General features: G+C 43.3%; 1 protein-coding gene across 9 annotated transcripts in view; it reads right to left on the bottom strand.

The window, feature by feature from the left end:
• LOC106583566 (CUGBP Elav-like family member 4) overlaps nucleotides 1-21539 on the bottom strand; it is a 128523-nt gene that overhangs the window by 89029 nt on the left and 17955 nt on the right. For all 9 annotated transcript variants that reach the window (XM_045705391.1, XM_014167906.2, XM_014167901.2 and 6 more), the window contains exon 2: nucleotides 4857-4939. In XM_045705391.1, the coding sequence (XP_045561347.1) occupies nucleotides 4857-4939 (83 nt within the window). The remainder of the gene's footprint in view (nucleotides 1-4856; nucleotides 4940-21539) is intronic.

Raw genomic sequence — 21539 nt, 5'->3', positions numbered from 1 at the left:
ATTTGATATTGTTTTTTAATTTTTTTATTTTATTTCACCTTTATTTAACCCGGTAGGCTAGTTGAGAACAAGTTCTCATTTACAACTGCGACCTGGCCAAGATAAAGCAAAGCAGTGCAACACAAACAACAACACAGTTACACATGGAATAAAAAAACATACAGTCAATAATACAATAGAAAAAGTCTATGAACAGTGTGTGCAAATGAGGTAGGATAAGGGAGGTAAGGCAATAAATAGGCCATAGTGGAGAGATAATTACAATAGCAATTAAACACTGGAGTGAGAGATGTGCTGAAGATGAATGTGCAAGTAGAGATACTGGGGTGCAAAGGAGCAAAATAAATAACAGTATGGGGATGAGGCAGTTGGATGGGCTATTTAAAGATTGGCTATGTACATGTGCAGTGATCTGTGAGCTGCTCTGACAGCTGGTGCTTAAGGTTATTGATGGAGATATGAGTCTCCAGATTCAGTGATTTTTTTGCAGTTCGTTCCATTCATTGGTAGCAGAGAACTGGAAGGAAAGAGGGCCAAAGGAGGAATTGGCTTTGGGGGTGACCAGTGAAATATACCGTTGAAGTTTACATACATTTAGGTTGGAGTCATTAAAACTCGTTTTTCAACCCCTCCACAAATGTCTTGTTAACAAACTATAGTTTTGGCAAGTCAGTTAGGACATCTACTTTTGTGCATCTGATAGGCTAATTGACATCATTTGAGTCAATTGGAGGTGTACCTGTGGATGTATTTCAAGGCCTACCTTCAAACTCAGTGCCTCTTTGCTTGACATCGTGGGAAAATCTAAAGAAATCAGCCAAGACCTCAGAAAAATAATTGTAGACCTCCACAAGTCTGGTTCATTGATGGGAGCAATTTCCAAACTCCTGAAGTTACCACATTCATCTGTACAAACAATAGTACGCAAGTATAAACACCAGGAGACGCGTTCTGTCTCCTACAGATGAACGTACTTTGGTGCCAAAAGTGCACATCAATCCCAGAACAACAGCAAAGGACCTTGTGAAGATGCTGGAGCAAACAGGTACAAAAGGATCTATATCCACAGTAAAACGAGTCCTATATCGACATAACCTGAAAGGCCACTCAGCAAGGAAGAAGCCACTGCTCCAAAACTGCCATACAAAAGCCAGACTACGGTTTGCAACTGCACATGGGGAAAAAGATTATACTTTTTGGAGAAATGTCCTATGGTCTGATGAAACAAAAATAGAACTGTTTGGCCATAATGACCATCATTATATTTGGAAGAAAAAGGGGGAGGCTTGCAAGCCGAAGACACCATCCCAACCGTTAAGCTTGGGGGTAGCAGCATCATGTTGTGGGGGTGCTTTGCTGCAAGAGGGACTGGTGAGGCATGAAAATTATGTGCATATATTGAAGCAACATCTCAAGACATCAGGCAGGAAGTTAAAGCTTGGTCGCAAATGACCCCAAGCATACTTCCAAAGTTGTGGCAAAATAGCTTAAGGACAACAAAGTCAAGGTATTGGAGTGGCCATCACAAAGCCCTGACCTCAATCCTATAGACAATTTGTGTGCAGAACTGAAAAAGCATGTGCGAGCAAGGAGGCCTACAAACCTGACTCAGTTACACCAGCTCTGTCAGGAGGAATGGGCCAAAAATTCACCCAACTTATTGTGGGAAGGTTGTGGAAAGTTACCAAAACGTTTGACTGAAGTTAAACAATTTAAAGGCAATGCTACCAAATACTAACTGAGTGTATGTAAACTTCTGACCCACTGGGAATATGATGAAAGAAATAATAATTATTATGCTGACATTTCACATTCTTAAAATAAAGTGGTGATCCTAACTGGCCTAAGACAGGGAATTTGTACTAGGATTAAATGTCAGGAAATGTGAAAAACTGAGTTTAAATGTATTTGGCTAAGGTGTATGTAAAGTTCTGACTTCACCTGTACCTGCTGGAGCGCGTGCTACGGGTGGGTGCTGCTATGGTGACCAGTGACCTGAGATAAGGCGGTGTTTTACCTAGCAAAGACTTGTAGATGACCTTGAGCCAGTGGGTTTGGCGACGAATATGAAGCGAGGGCCAGCCAACGAGAGCATGGATGGCATTGTGAAAGACTGCATCCAATTTGCTGAGTATAGTGTTGGAGGCTATTTTGTAAATGACAACGTCAAGGATCGGTAGTTTAGTCAGTTTTACGAGGGTATGTTTGCAGCATGAGTGAAGGATGCTTTGTTGCGAAATAGGAAGCCGATTCTAGGTTTAAATTTGGATTGGAGATGCTTAATGTGAGTCTGGAAGGAGAGGCAAGCAGTTGAAGAGCATGCATTTAGTTTTACTTGCATTTAAGAGCAGTTGGAGGCCACGGAAGAAGAGTTGTACAGCATTGAAGCTCGTCTGGAGGTTAATTAACAAAGTGTCCAAAGAAGGGCCAGAAGTATCCAGAATGGTGTTGTCTGCGTAGAGGTGGATCAGAGAATCACCAGCAGCAAGAGTGACATCATTGATGTATACAGAGAAGAGTTGGCCCGATAATTGAACCCTGTGGCAGCCCCATAGAGAATGCCAGAGGTCTGGACAACAGTTCCTCCGATTTGACACACAGAACTCTGTCTGAGAAGTAATTGGTGAACCAGGCGAGGCAGTCATTTGAGAAACCAAGGCTGTTGAGTCTGCCGATAAGAATGTGGTGATTGACAGAGTCGAAAGCCTTGGCCAGGTCGATGAATACAGCTGCACAGTATTGCCTCTTATCGATGGCGGTTATGATATCGTTTAGGACCTTGAGCGTGGCTGAGGTGCACCCATGACCAGCTCGGAAACCAGATTGCATAACGGAGAAGGTACGGTGGGATTAGAAATGGTTGGTGATCTGTTTGCAAACTTGACTTTTGAAGACCTTAGAAAGGCAGGGTAGGATAGATATAGGTCTATATTAGTTTGGGTCTAGAGTGTTCCCCCTTTGAAGAGGGGGATGACCGCTACAGCTTTCCAATCTTTGGGGATCTCAGACGATACGGAAGAGAGGTTTAACAGGCTAGTAATAGGGGTTGCAACAATTTCTGCGGATAATTTTAGAAAGACAGGGTCCAGATTGTCTAGCCCGACTGATTTGTAGGGGTCCAGATTTTGCAGCTCTTTCAGAACATGAGCTATCTGGATTTGGGTGAAGGAGAAAAGGGGGAGGCTTGGGCAAGTTGCTGCAGGGGGTGCAGGGCGGTTGACCGGGGTAGGGGTAGCCAGGTGGAAAGCAAGGCCAGCCGTAGAAAAATGCTTATTGAAATTCTCAATTATCGTGTATTAATCAGTGGTGACAGTGTTTCCTAGCCTCAGTGCAGTGGGCAGCTGGGAGTAGGTGCTCTTATTCTCCATGGTCTTTACATGGTCCCAAAACATTTTGGAGTTTGTGCTACAGGATGCACATTTCTGTTTGAAAAAGCTAGCCTTTGCTTTCCTTTGCGGGGGCTAATCGATGCTAATGCCATACGCCACAGGATGTTTTCGTGCTGGTCAAGGGCAGTCAGGTCTGGAGTGAACCAAGGGCTATATCTGTTCCTGGTTCTACATTTTTTGAATGGGGCATGCTTATTTAAGATGGTGAGGAAAGCACTTTTAAAGAATAACCAGGCATCCTCTACTGACGGAATGAGGTCAATATCCTTCCAGGATACCCGGGCCAGGTCGATTAGAAAGGCCTGCTCGCTGAAGTGTTTTAGGGAGCGTTTGACAGTGATGAAGGGTGTTTGCTTAACCGCAGACCCATTACGGATGCAGGCAATGAGGCAGTGATCGCTGAGATCCTGGTTGAAGACAGCAGAGGTGTATTTGGAGGGCAGGTTGGTTAGGATGATATCTATGAGGGTGCCCGTGTTTACGGATTTGGGGTTGTACCTGGTAGGTTCATTGATAAATTGTGTGAGATTGAGGGCATCAAGCTTAGATTGTAGGATGGCCGCGGTGTTAAGCATGTCCCAGTTTAGGTCACCTAACAGCATGAGCTCTGAAAATAGATGGGGGGCAATCAATTCACATATGGTGTCCAGGGCACAGCTGGGGGCAGAAGGTGGTCTATAGCAAGCAGCAACGAGGAGAGACTTGTTTCTGGAAAGGTGGATTTTTAAAAGTAGAAGCTCAAATTGTTTGGGCACAGACCTGGACAGTAAGACAGAACTCTGCAGGCTATCTCTGCAGTAGATTGGAAGTCAACCACCTTTGGCAGTTCTATCTTGTCAGAAAATGTTATAGTTAGGGATGGACATTTCAGGGTTTTTGGTCTTCCTAAGCCACGATTCAGACATGGCTCAGACATCCGGGTTGGCAGAGTGTGCTAAAGCAGTGAATAAAACAAACTTAAGGATGAGGCTTCTTATGTCAACATGCATGAAACCAAGGCTTTTACGGTTACAGAATTCAACAAATGAGAGCGCCTGGGGAATGGGAGTGGAGCTAGGCACTGCAGGGCCTGGATTAACCTCTACATCACCAGAGGAGCAGAGTCGGATAAGGGTACGGCTAAATGCTATAAGAACTGGTCCTGTAGTACGTTCGGAACAGAGAGTAAAAGGAGCAGGTTTCTGGTCACTGTAGAATAGATTCAAGGCATAATGTACAGACAGATGTGAATACAGTGGACGTAAACCTAGGCATTGAGTGACGATGAGAATGATATTGTCTCTAGAAACATCATTATTTTACCATTAGTTCACCATGTATTCTCCTGGCTGTATGAGAAGGTGCTTGAGGGGACATACAGTACATAGAGCAAATGGCCACCCTCTTCCCTATTTAGTGAACTAGCTCTGGTCAGAAGTAGTACACTATATAGGGTATGAAGACTATGACACTGTGGTGGTAACTTACCCCTGGCAGGGTCTTCTGCTCGTGGAGGGCATTCTGAGCTTTCAGGGACGATTCTCTGGTACAGTAGGTTAGGAAGGCACAGCCTGAGAGAGGACAGAGAGGGCAGAGAGATGGTAAAGAAATGTTAGCATACTGGGACAAACACTGAGAGACAGCAACTGGAGGACGAGACCACTCAAAACAATCACAGAGAAAAGCCAAAAACAACACAGCCATCCCCTGAGTATGAGGAAGAGAGAGAGAGAGAGAGAGAGAGAGTGAGAGAGAGAGAGATAGCTCCACACACACAGCAAGCCTGCAGCTAAATAATTATATCTCTGTGTGCACAGATCTGTGTTCTTGCTTTAAAGACAACCGTTTAGTTTTGCTTACGAAAACTACTTACTCTACAGTATATATGCAGAACAATTTACTTTCCCTATTGCCACTTCTTATATAGCAGAGATTTGGAAACGTGTGAAAGCTAATCTAGCTACAGTAGCTACTTTCTTCCATAACATGTCAAATCTGATGTGGCTCTCCCTCTCTCTCCCTGCCAGTCTAAGTCTGCGGTTATCCAGTCGTCCATTGGTGTGTGTCAGTCCTCACTTTGCTGTGACAAGGCAGACATTTCCCTGACAGCCTCTCTCTCCGCTCTATATGTTCCCACAATCCCTTGTTTCCTTAGCACCTGGCTGACGTGAGGGGGCTGCCAGAGAAATGCCAGGGACTCAGGCAAACGAGGAGATACCTCAGAAACATGTCACTCACACAGGCACCCTTGACAGAAAGCCTATGTAGCGCTGTCATAAGGCTGACATAGTATCAGCTATGTCAGCTAAGGGGAATCTTATTTAGAACTGTCCACCTTCTGACTGTAAATGTTATTATTGAGACCCTCTATGTATAAATATATACGTAACACAAGAAACCATGGAACCATGTTCAGAGGACATTTGAAAACATTATGCAAACATTCAAGTAACATCCCTACTCGTAGACCTCTACAATCTTGCTTGCATCCCAAATAGCATCATATTCCCTATTAAGTACATTACTATGGGGGATGGTCAGTCCTTGCATCCGTAGCTCTGTCTATGAATTTAAGAGTGGTTACATTTCTCCAACCCCATCCATTTTTACATTTAAAAGCCACTGGTATCCAGAGAAACTTACAGGAGCAATTGGGGTTAAGTACCTTTCTCAAAGGCACATTGACAGATTTTTCACCTAGTTGGCTCAAGGATTCAAACCAGCAACCTTTCTGTTATTGGCCCAACACTCTTATCCACTAGGCTACCTGCCATTCCTCAGCTTTTTAACGAAACAGGGGCGAGGAGGACACTTTGTAATTGTTTCAACTGCTGATTGCCGCTTTAATTTAAGGCTGCTGTATGGTTTTGGTTGGAGGCATGTCCAACCCACGGCGCCATCTTGAATTAGGCTGCAGGCCCATTATTTCAAGTAAGTATCTGAAAGGGTGAGGGTTACACAGCAGCCCAAGCAGCCACGCAAAATGAGAGGCACAAATCTGTGCAATTAGCTGTTCGATTTCCATACACCCAATTGTGTTGATACGGCCGTTTATCAAGTTTCAAGTTTTTATCACACACACACACACACACACAGACAGACGCAACACTCAACAAATGCCCCAGTCATCATTATTGTCAGGCTCAGCCCTGAGCTTGATGTGTCTGACTCTAGCTGGCTAAAACTAGTGTAGCGACCCTGTTTCTGAGTTCTGACATTCTCTTATTGTGTTGTTGGTGCTCATTACCAGTTATTTAGGTTTTGCAGGGTCCAGCAGGCCAATCCCCCTGATGTCTACCAATCAAAGGAATGCCTGGAATGTTCGGTGCCAGAAGTCATTGTGGTTGGTGGAATAGCAGGGGGCGGGGGGGTTGGTCACCTACAACCATATAGTAGCCTGTGAAGGGTTTAGGAATTGTCATGACTGGCCTGTGAGGATTGTTACAGTGGATCACAGTTCTACAGAGACATCTCTCCCTCCCGCAGACAGGGAGAGGTATGGAGGTGGGGGGCTTTTATGACCTCACGCCCATCGTAAATTATAAGGCAGCAGCCCAACTCAATTCTATTCTCTAATGTGAGAGACTGGAATGTCTGTGTGCCTTAGGAAGAGTTTATAGTCCAAAACTACAGAACATCAAATAAATGGACTTTGGGACAATATATTTCATAAGCCAAAATGGTGGTAACAATGATGGATGGAATATGAAAATGTATGTCTATGTTATTAAAAGTTAAATGAGGATGTTATAATGAAAACATTGTAACTTGAAGAGTTTTCATAATGTATATGTGATGTTTAGATACTTTATGTTGGGTAGAGAATATCCAGATGAAAGAGGATGTTTTGGTGACGATAAGACTGTGATTTTAGCTGTCTAAAAGAGATCATAGTAAATGCTAATACCTTGCTTTGTAATGAGCTACGCCCCAGGAACCCAGAGACCATGCCATTAAGACGGAAACGCCCCTTGTGACCCAAGGGTATAAAACATGTGAGTTAAGAATTCAGATACCAGACTAAGTTTACCATGTGCTGCAGCTAAGGTTTATGACTAGTCATGATGCCGGAATGCAACACGAGGTTGAAGACAAAGAAAATCTCTGAACAATCAAGTTCATGGCAGAGTAGCTTTTCTATGTACTGTATCTAGGAAGGTGAATTTAAGCAGGACCCTCCGGCTATTCTTTACAAATCACCGGGTGTCTACACAGCTCTCCTACCCATGCTGTGAGCGTCAACACGGCTGATTTGCCGTCCTGAGAAGACCACTCTCACAGAACGAGTGCAAGGAAACAGACGACTTAGAGAAAGGACATTGTGACATCGTGTGAACAATCAGAGACTTACACCTGAAGACAAAAGAACAAGGCGTCAGCCAAACCTTTCCCACTAAGCGGAACTCGGCCCGCGAATAGATACCCAACGGAGACCTTCAACACGTAAATACATGCATTACACTTTTTATCCATAAGAGCGGCAGTTCGAGGCAAGGTGTTAGGGCTAAAACTAAGCATAGTTTACAAATGTATCCAAGTGTTGAATTTCTCTCTTACTCTTTCTCTATCTCTTTAAATTTCCGTCTTGTGTAACACGTGTCATATTCTGTTGGTCCGCTAGGGACCTGTTGTCATTGTATTAAGTTCTAATCAATAGCCTAGACTGTGTGTGTTTGTGTATGTGTATCTTATGTTATCATTTAGCTTGTTAATAAATAAATAATCACCTCAATTTGTGTGGTACAGAATGCTTTAGTGAGGCCCGGGTTTGTTCAGATTTAAGAATTATGCAACATTCAGAATGAGACTGATGAGGAAATTAATTAATTTGTGACTACTATGAAATCGATATTCTGATATTCTTTGAGTTAAATGGGGAAACGGTAGCTCATTAACCTGTTATGGATAGGGGGCAGTATTTTCACAGCCGGATAAAAAAACGTACCCGATTTAATCTGATTATTACTCCTGCCCAGAAACTAGAATATGCATATAATTATTAGCTTTGGATAGAAAACACTCCAAAGTTTCTAAAACTGTTTGAATGGTGTCTGTGATTATAACAGAACTCATTTGGCAGGCCAAAACCTGAGAAGATTCTGTACAGGAAGTACCCTGTCTGACCATTTCTTGGCCTTCTTTGCCATCTCTATCCATTACAAAGGATCTCTGCTGTTACGTGACACTTCCTACAGCTCACATGGTCTCTCAGAAGGCGGCAAAAAGCTGAATCGTGGCTTTGCAGGCTCTGGCTGAAACAAAGTAGCGCGTTTGGGTAGTGGCTGGTTACAGTACTGTGAGACTCAGGCGCGTGCCCGCGTCGACAGAATGCTTTGTTTTCTTTCGTCTGTTTACCTAAATGCAGATTCCCGGTCGGAATATTATCGCTTTTTTACGAGAAAAATGGCATAAAAATTGATTTTAAACAGCGGTTGACATGCTTCGAAGTACGGTAATGGAATATTTAGAAATCTTTTGTCACGAATTGCGCCATGCTCGTAACCCTTATTTACACTTCGGATAGTGTCTAGAACGCACGAACAAAACGCCGCTATTTGGATATAACGATGGATTATTTTGGACCAAACCAACATTTTTTATTGAAGTAGCAGTCCTGGGAGTGCATTCTGACGAAGACAACAAAGGTAATCAAACTTTTGTAATAGTAAATCGTGATGGCTGGGCTATCTACTGAGAATATTGCAAAATGTGCTTTCACCGAAAAGCTATTTTAAAATCGGACATATCGAGTGCATAGAGGAGTTCTGTATCTTTAATTCTTAAAATAATTGTTATGTTTTTTGTGAACGTTTATCGTGAGTAATTTAGTAAATTCACCGGATGTTTGCGGGGGGTATGCTAGTTCTGATTGTCACATGCTAATGTAAAAAAGCTGAACTTGATTGAACAAAACATGCATGCATTGTATAACATAATGTCCTAGGTGTGTCATCTGATGAAGATCATCAAAGGTTAGTGCTGCATTTAGCTGTGGTTTTGTTTTTTGTGACATTATATGCTAGCTTGAAAAATGGGTGTCTGATTATTTCTGGCTGGGTACTCTGCTGACATAATGTATGTTTTGCTTTCGCTGTAAAGCCTTTTTGAAATCGGACAGTGTGGTTAGATTAACGAAAGTCTTGTCTTTAAAATGCTGTAAAATAGTCATATGTTTGAAAAATGGACGTTTTTGGATTTTAGAGGAGTTTGTATTTCGCGCCACGCCCATCATTGGATATTGGAGCAGGTGTTCCGCTAGCGGAACGTCTAGATGTAAGAGGTTAAACAACATTTTCCCATGGTTCCCCAGGATACTGAGTTAATGGTTGCCTGATTAATTTAATCACGTAATTATGAACATAGTTAATTATATGATAAATAGCATGTCATCACATTAATGATAATACGTCATGACAGAATAAACCGTTTGATTTGAGAGCTTGATCCAATGTCCTGAATATTCGTTTATTCATGATCTATTGAGGTCATTACACAAGTTTCATGTTTCAAGTTTTATTGTCACGTGCACAAATACAGTGAAATGCCTTTCTAGCAAGCTCTTTCCCAACACTGCAGTAATCAATATCAGTAGTAAAAAATATTATACTATAAAATAAGGTAAAGTAGAACAAAAACACAAATTTAAATAAGAAGAACATGAGAAAGCAAGTAAGCTATATACAGGGTCAGTTCCAGGGTCAGTGCCAATACCATATTTCAAATGTACAGGGATACAGGAGTGGTAGGGGTCGATTTGTATAGGGGTAAGGTAACTAGGCATCAGGATATATGATAAACAGAGTAGCAGCAGCATATACTGTACACTCAGTATACAAAACATTAGGAACACCTTCTTAATATTGAGCTGCGCCACCCCCCTCCCTTTTTGCCCCTCAGAACAGCCTCAATTCGTCAGGGCATGGACTCTAAAAGATGTCAAACATGGCCCATGTTGACTCCAATGCTTCCAACAGTTGTGTCAAGTTGGCTGGATGTCCTTTGGGTTGTGGACCATTCTCGATACACAGGGGAAACTGTTGAGCGTGAAAAACCCAGTGGCATTGCAGTTCTTGACACAAACCAGTGTGCCTGGCACCTACTACCATACCCTTTTCAAAGGCACTTAAATATCTTGTCCTTCCCATTCACCGTCTAAATGGCATACAAACAATCCTGGGGCGGCAGGTAGCCTAGTCGTTAGATCGTTGGGCCAGTAACTGAAATGTTGGTGGATTGAATCCCTGAGCTGACAAGGTAAAAATCTGGTGTTCTGCTCCTGAACAAGGCAGGCTGTCATTATAAATAATAATTTGTTCTTAACTAACTTGCCTAGTTAAATAAAGGTACAAACAATTAAATGTCTCATCCCCTTCATCTTCACTGATTGAAGTGGGTTCTTAGGGATAGCCCCCTTTTTTTTCATTGTTTGCCTAAATGACATACCCAAATCTAACTGCCTGTAGCTCAGGCCCTGAAACAAGGATGTGCATATTCTTGGTACCATTTGAAAGGAAACACTTTGCAGTTTGTGGAAATGTGAATTGATTGTAGGAGAATATAACACTATAGATCTTTTAGAAGAAAATACAAAGAAAAAACCAACCTTTTTTTATCACCATCTTTGAAATGCAATAGAAAGGTCCCACTTCTAGCCATCACTCTGGTAGTAATTTTGATGGTGTCCACAAGATGGCAGCAGTGTGTGTGCAACGTTACAGACAGATAACTTGAAGTATGAGCGAGCTACATGACATTTAGTGTGAAGTCACCCAAATACATTTGGGCAAATCGTGGAGATATTTGCATTCATATTACATTTTTCTGCAAGAATATCATCAAATCTGTATACTTGGAATTTGATTTAGCTTTTTCAGTATTAGTAGCCATATTATAAGTTCAACATTTGCAAAACAACCAGTTTTCATAACTTCATAACTCTGAGTGTTTTTATAATTTTTGTCCAAAATGAAAAGGCATGCTGTCGTACAAGGTTAGTAGCTACATTTTACGACAGATACATGGTTTCCCAGCTCATTGGCTATCTAGCTAGCTTTGTTTGACCCCGATTGGTGTTTTTTGAGTCATTCAAGTGAAGACCGCCCGCGTCATCGGCGTGCCATGAAGGCGTTTGTCATGGCTGTCGAAAAGAACGGACCAAAGTGCAGTGTGGTTGTAGTTCCACATTTTATTTAATCCGTGAAACTTTGCAATACATAAATAACTAAATATGACAAAACAACAAACCGTGACGCAGAGAGAAACAAACACTACTCAAAATATAATAACCCACAAAACCCAGGGAGAAAAACTCCTACTTAAATATGATCTCCAATTAGAGACAACGAGGACCAGCTGCCTCCAATTGGAGATCAACCCAAAAACCCCAACATAGAAATAGAAAAACTAGAACTTAAACAGAAATAGAAAATATAGACAAGCAACCCAAAACACGCCCTGACCTATTCTAGAAAATGACATCTTACTAGGAACAGGACGCGACAGTACCCCCCCCCAAAGGTGCAGACTCTGAATGCAACATAAAACAACAAAAGAAACCACAAAACAAAAGGGAGGGTAGGGAGGGAGGGTGATAATTGTCTATGGCAGCTCAAATGCAGTCCACATAACCTCAACCTCCAGCAGAGGAGGCGGCTCCGGTTCAGGGCGTAATCCCCGCTCCACCCGCTGATCCCTCTGCTTTAGTACCACCGGACCGTGGATTGTCGCTGGAGGTTCTGGGCTGCGGGCCACCGCTGGAGGTTGTGGGCTGCGGGCCACCGCTGGAGACTCCGGGCTGCGGGCCGCCGCTGGAGGTTCCGGACTGTGGGCCGTCTCAGGAGGTTCCGGACTGTGGGCCGTCTCAGGAGGTTCCGGACTGTGGTCCGTCTCAGGAGGTTCCGGACTGTGGGCCGTCACTGCAGGCTCCGTGCCATGGATCATCACTACAGGTTCCGCACCATAGATCATCACTGGATGCTTCACGCCATGGATCATCTCTACAGGATCTGGGTCATGGATCATCCCTACAGGCTTCTTGCCATGGATTATCCCTACAGGCTCCGGGCCATGGATCATCCCTACAGGCTTCTTGCCATGGATCATCTCTACAGGCTTCGGACCATAGATCATCACTGGAGGCTTCATTCGTGGAGCTGGAATAGGTCTCACCGGACTAGGGAACGTCGCTGGGAGTTCTGGACTAGGGAACGTCTCTGGGAGTTCTGGACTAGGGAACGTCGCTGGAGGCTTCCTTCGTGGAGCTGGAATAGGTCTCACCGGACTAGGGAACGTCGCTGGAGGTTGCGGACTGGAGACCGTTGCCGGAGGCCAGGTGTGCAGAGCAGGCACATGGTATACTGGGTCGTGGAGGCGCACTGGAGATCTGGAGCTTATGGCTGGCACAACCCATCCTGGCTGGATACCCCCCGTAGCCCGACAAGCGCGAGACGTTGTGACAGGTCGCACAGGTTTGTGTTGGCGAACTGGGGGTACCGTGCGTAGAGCTGGCGCAGGATAACCTGGGCCGAAGAGACACATCGGAGACCAGGAACGCTGAGCAGGCATACTCCTTCCTGGCTGAATGCCAACTCTAGCAAGGCACCTGTGAGGAGCTTGCACCAAGCGCACCGGGCTGTAGCTGCACACTGGCGACACAGTGCATATCTCAGCATAACATGGTGCTTGCTTGATCACTCGCCCCCCACAGTAAGCACGGGGAGTTGGCACAGGTCTCCAACTTGACTCTGCCAATCTCCCTGTGTGCCCCCAAAGTTTTTTGGGGGCTGCCTCTCGCACTTGCCTCGCCGTTGGTATCGTGCCTCCACCTGCTTCCCCGGCAGGCTGTTGTATCTCTCCAATACCTGCTCCCAAGTCCAGTCTATCCTTTCCTCCAACTCCTCTAGCGACCAGGATGCCATCTCCTCCCGGGCACACTGCTTAATCCAGTCCTCCTGCCCACGCAGCTTGATCCTTTGATGGTGGGTTATTCTGTCACGGCTGTCGAAAGGAGCGGACCAAAGTGCAGCGTGGTTGTAGTTCCACATTTTATTTAATCTGTGAAACTTTGCAATACATAAATAACTGAATATGACAAAACAACAAACCGTGACGCAGAGAGAAACAAACACTACTCAAAATATAATAACCCACAAAACCCAGGAAGAAAAACCCCTACTTAAATATGATCTCCAATTAGAGACAACGAGGACCAGCTGCCTCCAATTGGAGATCAACCCAAAAAACCCAACATAGAAATAGAAAAACTAGAACTTAAACATAGAAATAGAAAACATAGACAAACCACCCAAAGCACCCCCTGTCACGCCCTGACCTACTCTGTGACAGCGTTGCTCTCTGACCAAATATGGTGTCCTATAGGATATACTACACCCCTAATGATATAGTGAAGTCTTGTTACGTTCTAGGATCTCTGAGGAATTACATATGAACGTGATTTGACTCGTTGAAACAACGTTTAGGATGAGATTTTCACAGATTCCTTTCTTTGCAAATTGAACGAGTGGAAATACAAAATCGATCATGCATGCTATATGGATCTTTTTAGGATATGAAAAAGGATGATAAATCAGAGCAAGATTTCAGAATGTAAGTACACATTTCACCTTCAGAGGTGAATTTATCAAACCTATCACGGTGAAAAAAGTGTTTGGTTGTTAAGAGGTTTTCTCAAACAATAGCATGGCATTTTTTCTCTCGCAGTAATAGCTACTGTAAATTGGACAGTGCAGTTATATTAACAAGAATTTAAGCTTTCAGCCGATATAAGACACTTATATGTACCGACATTTGTTGTTTCTCAAAAATCTGCAATGGTGACACAAGGCGCTGCATGATTTACAACAGTCCCATTGACGGGATGCCAATCCCTAAGAAGTTTAAGAAGTGACATCAATAAGGGATCATAGCTTTCACCTGAATTCACCTGGTCAGTCTATGTCACGGAAAGAGCAAATGTCCTTAATGTTTTGTATACTCAGTGTATGATGATTGTATGTGAGTGTGTGTGCCTGTGTGTTGAGTCAGTATGAATGTGTGTGTGAGCAAATTAAGTGTGTGTGTGAGTGTGCATGAGTGTGTAGAGTCCTGTGAGTCAATACAAATAAAATGGTCAATGCAGATAGTCCATGTAGCCATTTTGTTTGCTATTTAGCGGTCTTATGGCTTGGGGATAGAAGCTGTTCAGGTGTCTGTTGGTGTCAGACTTGTTGCTCTGGTACCGCTTGCCATGCGGAAGCAGAGAGAACAGTCTATGGCTTGGGTGGCTTGAGTCTTACATTTTTTTCCTGGCCTTCCTTTCACACTGCCTGGTATATAAAAATATGTTTTAATTTAACCTTTATTTAACTAGGCAATTCAGTTAAGAACAAATTCTTATTTACAATGACGGCCTACCCCGGCCAAACCCGGATGAGGCTGGGTCAATTGTGCGCCGCCCAATGGGACTCCCAATCACGGCCGGATGTGATACAGCCTGGATTCGAACCAGGGACTGTAGTGACGCTTCTTGGCTGTCTGCACCAGCCTCTGTAGCACCATGCGATTGAGGGAGGTGCAGTTGCCACACTAAGCAGTGCAGCAGCCAGTCAATATGCCCTCAATGGTGTATAGCCTTTTGAGGATTTGATGGCCCATGCCAAATCTTTTCAACCTCCTGAGTAGGTTTACTATGTGCTTGTGTGTGGACCCTTTTAAGTCCTTAGTGATTTGGACATCGAGGAACTTGAAGCTCTTGACCCACTCCCCTACAGCCCAGTCGATGTGGATGCGAGCGTGCTCAGAACAGGGCGTTAGTCATTTTTGCAGGTAGCCTTAGAGTTCAGACCCCTTGACTTTTTCCACATTTTGTTATGTTACAGCCTTATTCTAAAATTGATTAAATAGTTTCCCCCCCATCAATCTACACACAATACCCCAAAATGACAAAGCGAAAACAGGGTTTTAGAGATTTTTGCTAATTTGTTCAAAACATAAAACAGAAATTGCACATTTCGATTGCAAACTGCACATTAAGTATTCAGATTCTTTACTCAGTACTTGGTTGAAACACCTTTGGTAGTGATTACAGCCTCAAGTCTTCTTTGGTATGACGCTACAAGGTTGGCACACCTGTATTTGGGGAGTTTCTCCTATTCATCTCTGCAGATCCTCTCAAGCTCTGTCATTTTGGATAGGGAGCATCGCTGCACTGCTATTTTCAGGTCTCTCCAGAAATGTTTGATCGGGTTCAAGTCCGGACGCTGGCTGGGCCACTCAAGGACATTCAGAGACTTGTCCCGAAGCTACTCCTGCATTGTCTTGGCTGTGTGCTTAGGGTCGTTGTCCTGTTGGAAGGTGAACCTTTGCCCAAGTCTGAGGTTCTGAGCACTCTGGAATAGGTTTTCATCAAGGATCTCTCTGTACTTTGCTCTGTTCATCTTTCCCTCGATCCTGACTAGTCGCCCAGTCCCTGCCGATTAAACACATCCCCACAGCATGATGCTGCCACGACGATGCTTCACTATAGGGATGGTATTGGTGAGGTGATGAGCGGTGCCTGGTTTCCTCCAGACATGACGCTTGGCATTCAGGCCAAATAGTTCAATCTTGGTTTCATGAGACCAGAGAATCTGGTTTCTCATGGTCGGAGACTCCTTTAGGTGCCTTTTGGCAAACTCCAAGTGAGCTGTCATGTGCCTTTTACTGAGGAGTGGCTTCCGTTTGGCTACTCTACCATAAAGGCCTGATTGGTGGAGTGCTGCAGAGATGGTTGTCCTTCTGGAAGGGTCTCCCATCTTCACAGGGGAACACTGGAGCTTTGTCCGAGCGACCATTGGGTTCTTGGTCACCTCCCGGACCAAGGCCCTTCTCCCCCGATTGCTCAGTTTGGCCAGGTGGCCAGCTCTAGGAAGGGTCTTGATGGTTCCAAGCTTCTTCCATTTAAGAATGATGGAGGCCACTGTGTTCTTGGAAACTTTCAATGCTGCAACTCCAATCAAGTTGTAGAAACATCTCAAGGATGATCAATGGAAACAGGATGCACTTGAGCTCAATTACGAGTCTCATAGCAAAGATTCTGAATACGTATGTAAAAAAAGGTATTTCTAATTTTTCTAATAGCCTGTTTTCACTTTGTCATTATAGGGTATTCTGTGTACATTGATGAGGTATATAAAAAAAATATATTTTAGAATAAGGCTGTAATGTAACAAAATGTGGAAAAAGTGAAGGGGTCTGAATACTTTCCAAATGAACTGTATTTACCTCAATTACCTCATACCCCTGCACATCGACTCGGTATTGGTACCTCTTGTATATAGCCATTTTGTCGTTACTCATTATGTATTTATTCCTTGTGTTATTATTTTTTCTATAATTTCTCTTTTTTTTCTCTCTGCATTGTTGGGAAAGGCCCATAAGTAAGCATTTCACTGTTAGTCTACACCTGTTGTTTACGAAACACGTGACTAATAACATTTGATTTGATGATTCTATTGGATTTCTGTGCATGCTCTGAGAACGCGTCCAGGAATACCGTCCAGCCCCTCTGCCTTGCCTTGACCTGATTAAAAACCTTATTCAAGTCGGCCTCGGAGAGCAAGATCACCAAGGCCTTCCCGGCCCTCATGCACTGCTCAGTGTTATTTTTGTCAAAGTGCATAAAATGCATTGAGTTCGTCTGGTAGAGAGACACTGTTGATCAGATCCAAGCTGGGTCTTTCTTAGTAATCCGTAATGGACTGTAGCCCCTGCCACATGCTGCGGGCATCGGAGCCTGTGTTATAGGATTCCACCTTGTTTGCATACTGTCCTTTTGCTTGTTTGATGGCTTTGTGGAGTTCTTAGTGGGACTTCTTGTACTTGTTTGTGTCCTCAGCTTTAGCCTTGGGGTTGGCTGCGATAGCCCTGTGTGCGGTAGCCCTGTCCTTTAGTTTAGGACCAATCTCGATATTAATCCAGGGCATTTGATTGGGAATCGGCAAGCCTTCACTGTAGGGACAATGTCGGTGATACATTTCCTAATTAAGCCGGTGACGGAGGTGGTTAGCTCGTCGATGCTATCGCCGGAGTCCCGGAACATATTCCAATCAGCCCTTAGAAAGCAGCACAGCCTCCGATTCGGAGGACCAATTCTCTACGGAGCGCATCACGGGTATTTACTGTTTGAGCTTTTGCTTGTAGACAGGAAGCAGGAGTATAGACTCATGATCGGATTTTCCGAAGGGGACGAGGGAGGGCCTTGTATGCTTGCTTAATTCGCCCTAGTGCCAAATGAGACATGTTGATAGAAGTTGGGCATAAAGTGTCTTAATGACGTGGAATTAAAATCCCCAACAACCAGATTAGCAGCCTCCGGGTGCATGATTTCCTGCTTGTTTATAGCCTAATACAGTTTATTAAGTGCCACCTTGCTGTTTTTTTTTGTCCTGAGGTAGAATATATACAGCAGTCACGATAACAGCTGAAAACTCTCTCGGGAAGGGTCGACGTTTGACCATCAGGTATTGCAAGACGGCTGAACAATGGGTCAAGACTTCCACTCTGCTAGAGTCAGCACACCATTTGCTGTTGATGAAGAGGCATATTCCTCCCCCTCTCGATTTTCCTGAATCCAATGTCCTCTCTGCTCGCTGAATGGGGGAATCCATCGAGTTGGATAGCCATGGGGGTATCTTGTCCACACATGACATACTGGTAGTAGTAATTCATAGGCAGTCATATTTTGTTGCCTTGCATTGGTTTACAACGCCTCAAATTCAAATCAACAACAGTGCAGAGAGGGGAAGGACAGAGATGTTGAATTAGAGAGAAAAGAAGAGAGAGAGTGAGAGAGAGAGGGGTAGAGATAAGGGCATTTAAAGGAAGAGGAGAAAGCAGGGGTAGAAAAGGGAGGAGAAAGCGGTGAAGAGAAAGAGGCTAAGCGAAAGGGAGTATAGATGAAGAGGGGGATGAGAGAGAGGTAGATAAAGGTAGAGAGAGAGAGGGAGCGAAGATAAGATCACCTAGCTTCTGTGAACACCATTCCCCTGTGTCCTACACTCGCCTCTTATCTCAACCACTGCAGACACCCTAAAGGGGGACACACCCACCGAGAGAGAAAGAAAGAAAAAGAGAAAGACAGAAGGGAGTAAAATGGAAACAGGGGTTGAAAGACACAAGGTCTAAAAAGTACAAAAGACAGGTTGGAAAGACACCACTACTCTTCCAATTACGTGCATTGTCATCATCTTACCAGTGATTGTTTGAGAAACAGCTGTTGTGATAATAATGTTTACTACCAAGTGTCCAAACTCTCTTCTCTTTTGTTACAAGAGATTCCGTTTTTAAGATGTCAAACTGAAGATTTACTGGCATCAATTAAGCCGGTCCCTCTGTCAGAGTCTACTTTTACCCAGTCATAATTATGATTTAAAAGATGTGAGATCATGAGTCTTTGTCACGTCCTGACCATAGTAAGTTGTTATTTTCTATGGTAGAGTAGGTCAGGACGTGACAGGTTTTTTTTCTAGTTTAGTTTTCTATGTTATGTTCTAGTTTTGTATTTCTATGTTGGGTTGTTCTAGTTTTTGTATTTATATGTTGGGCTTTGTTTGAGATGATCTCCAATTAGAGGCAGCTGGTCATCGTTGTCTCTAACTGGAGGTCATATTTAAGTTGGTGTTTGTCCCACCTGGGTTTGTGGGAGATTCATTTTGAGTAGTGTATGTTTCACCTCTGCATCACGGTTTGTTGTTTTTTGTCATTCAGTTTATTTATGTATTGCATAGTTTCACAGTATAAATAAAATGTGGAACGACACACACGCTGCACTTTGGTCCGCTCCTCCTTTCGACAACCGTGACAGACTTGCTATTAACATTCATGCTTTTGTCATTTATGGCTCCATCTACTAAAAAGTGTTAACATTAGTTCTCATTCCAATGTTTTCGTCCTAATTATCTTTTGTCCATTTATTCTAGAATCACGAAACGGGAAATAAAAAGTTATAGCTGTTTTCCACGTTATGTTTCTCAATGCTCTTTAAACTATTAGACCATTTCAGACAGAGCCTTAAGAGTCAATTGCATGAAATGACTCTATACACCATTGCACATAAGGAACTCTGAAAGAAAATCATTGCCTTAAATTTATTCAGCCAGTCAATAGAAATCTCCAGATCTCTCATCTCTGTTTTGTTAGCATCTATCTGGACCTGAAAGGCACGACCAAGGACAACCTTTTCTCCATACAAAAAAATAAGTTTTCACTTCAGTTTATAGATTGATTTTATGACATAACCTGACTAGATTACTATTATGTGAGGCCTCACTTCTCTGTGTGTTGTACTACTAAAGCCTTTGTAACACCAATATTTTTAGCAAAATACTTCATTGCAAATGAATGAATGAACCATGTTATTCTATAACGCATGCAATAGCAATACAGTCACTTGATGGAAGGCTAACAAACCAACCAAATCATTTCTTGACATGTATCCCTTTAAGTCAGATCAGCAATCCCTTGGCTCAGTGTGTACAAGGGCTGTGTCCATATAATATTCAACATCTTGCTATAGTCCCCTTTCTTTCCAGACCACTGGCAGGTGAATGGACTTGATAGGTTTCCTTAACACTTTCAGATCTTTGCGTTGAGGAAAAAAGATAAGGAAAGGGGGTTATCTTATACTATCAAGACACAGTCAATGTCCACCCCATATCATCTTAAAATATGTATTTGGCTGCAGTAAACCCTTGATGAAATAAAAATGCTATATGTGCTCGGAGTAGAGTACGCAAAAAGAAAATCTTCAATTACTGTGCAGAGAAAACGTCCATTTTTTTGTTCCGTAAAATAAGCCTTAATAATTCAGCAGCTGTTTCAGAGACTAATGAATGCTAATTTTGAATGCCAACATTCTAAAAGTGATGGCATGCATTCATAATGGGGCAAAATACCCCAGACCCCCTTTACCATACCAATCCTCCAGTGCTTACACAAGGTACAAAATGAACCTTGAGAGAGGGGAGGGGGGGACATTTTGATCCCAGTTTGGATCTTGGTCAGGTCAAAACCTATAAAAGGCATAAACTAACAAAAAGGAACATTGAAACAGCATGTTACTGCGTGTGGATAGTGGAGGTCAGTGGGTGCACCACATCTCTCCCTGCATGCTGCTTCCCGAGTGGGCCGACTCCAAGCCTGCATCCAAAATGGCACCCTATGCCGTAGGCCTATATCGGCACTGGTCAAAAGTAGTGTAATATTTGGAATAGAATGCCATTTGGGGTGCAGCCTAAGCTCTAGTTAATCGATTGGCAAAGGAGGAAAAAGGGCTGGCTCTAATGTGTTGCATGTGAAGGATTTACTGGAGAGCAGAGCCACTGAATCAATGGAGTAGAAAATGCATCATTAGGACAGTGTTGTTGCCGTCGTCCCCCTCTCTACGCACGCACACACACGTACACACACATGCTGGCGCGCACACACACACACACACACACACACACTCTCCCACTCCCACACACACATGCACAAGTTAAAGCAGAAACAGACACATACCAGCATATACTGTATACTGTATACATACACACATGCTTACAGGCACACTTTGATGAGTTCTCAATGTCACTAGTCAGTAGTTTATATTATTCTCTCATTCATACCTATTCCCCACTGTCATTGTTTCGTAAATACATGTGTGATTATTTTAAATAGTGGAGTCTACTAATTCTAAAACAGTAAATGACCTTCACAAAGACATAGGCTAAGTTAATTACACATTATTTTAATAAAGTTCATTAATAATGAAGTTAATCCATTTAACCTTGTCCCTTCATTGGCCCCTCGTTTACTATGCTTGCAGGTTGTTGCTCCCCAGGCAATTGGACTTGTGCTTTGTGCAGATAAATATTTCAGTAATATTTCAACCTAATTTTGTAGCGTAATCCTTTCCATCTCACAGTTCTTTCACATTAACAATCGAGAAGAAAACAAACAAAAAAAATGTAATTTGTCAAAAACAGGAGCAGGGTTCTGAGTCTGACACACAGGGGTTGGTCTGCTCTCCCATTATAACACTTACAACCCTAAACACAACCATTAATATTCCTCTCCTCTCTCCTCTCCTCCTCTCGTTCCTGCTTTCCTGCCCTATTATTTCGCCTCGGCAGAGAGATGGCACGTCTTGTCCTATCC

Source organism: Salmo salar, chromosome ssa22, assembly GCF_905237065.1.
Source record: "Salmo salar chromosome ssa22, Ssal_v3.1, whole genome shotgun sequence".
Classification (NCBI taxonomy): domain Eukaryota; kingdom Metazoa; phylum Chordata; class Actinopteri; order Salmoniformes; family Salmonidae; genus Salmo; species Salmo salar.
The sequence above is the reverse complement of the archived record's forward strand: the minus strand, read 5'-3'. Positions and strand labels throughout refer to the sequence as shown.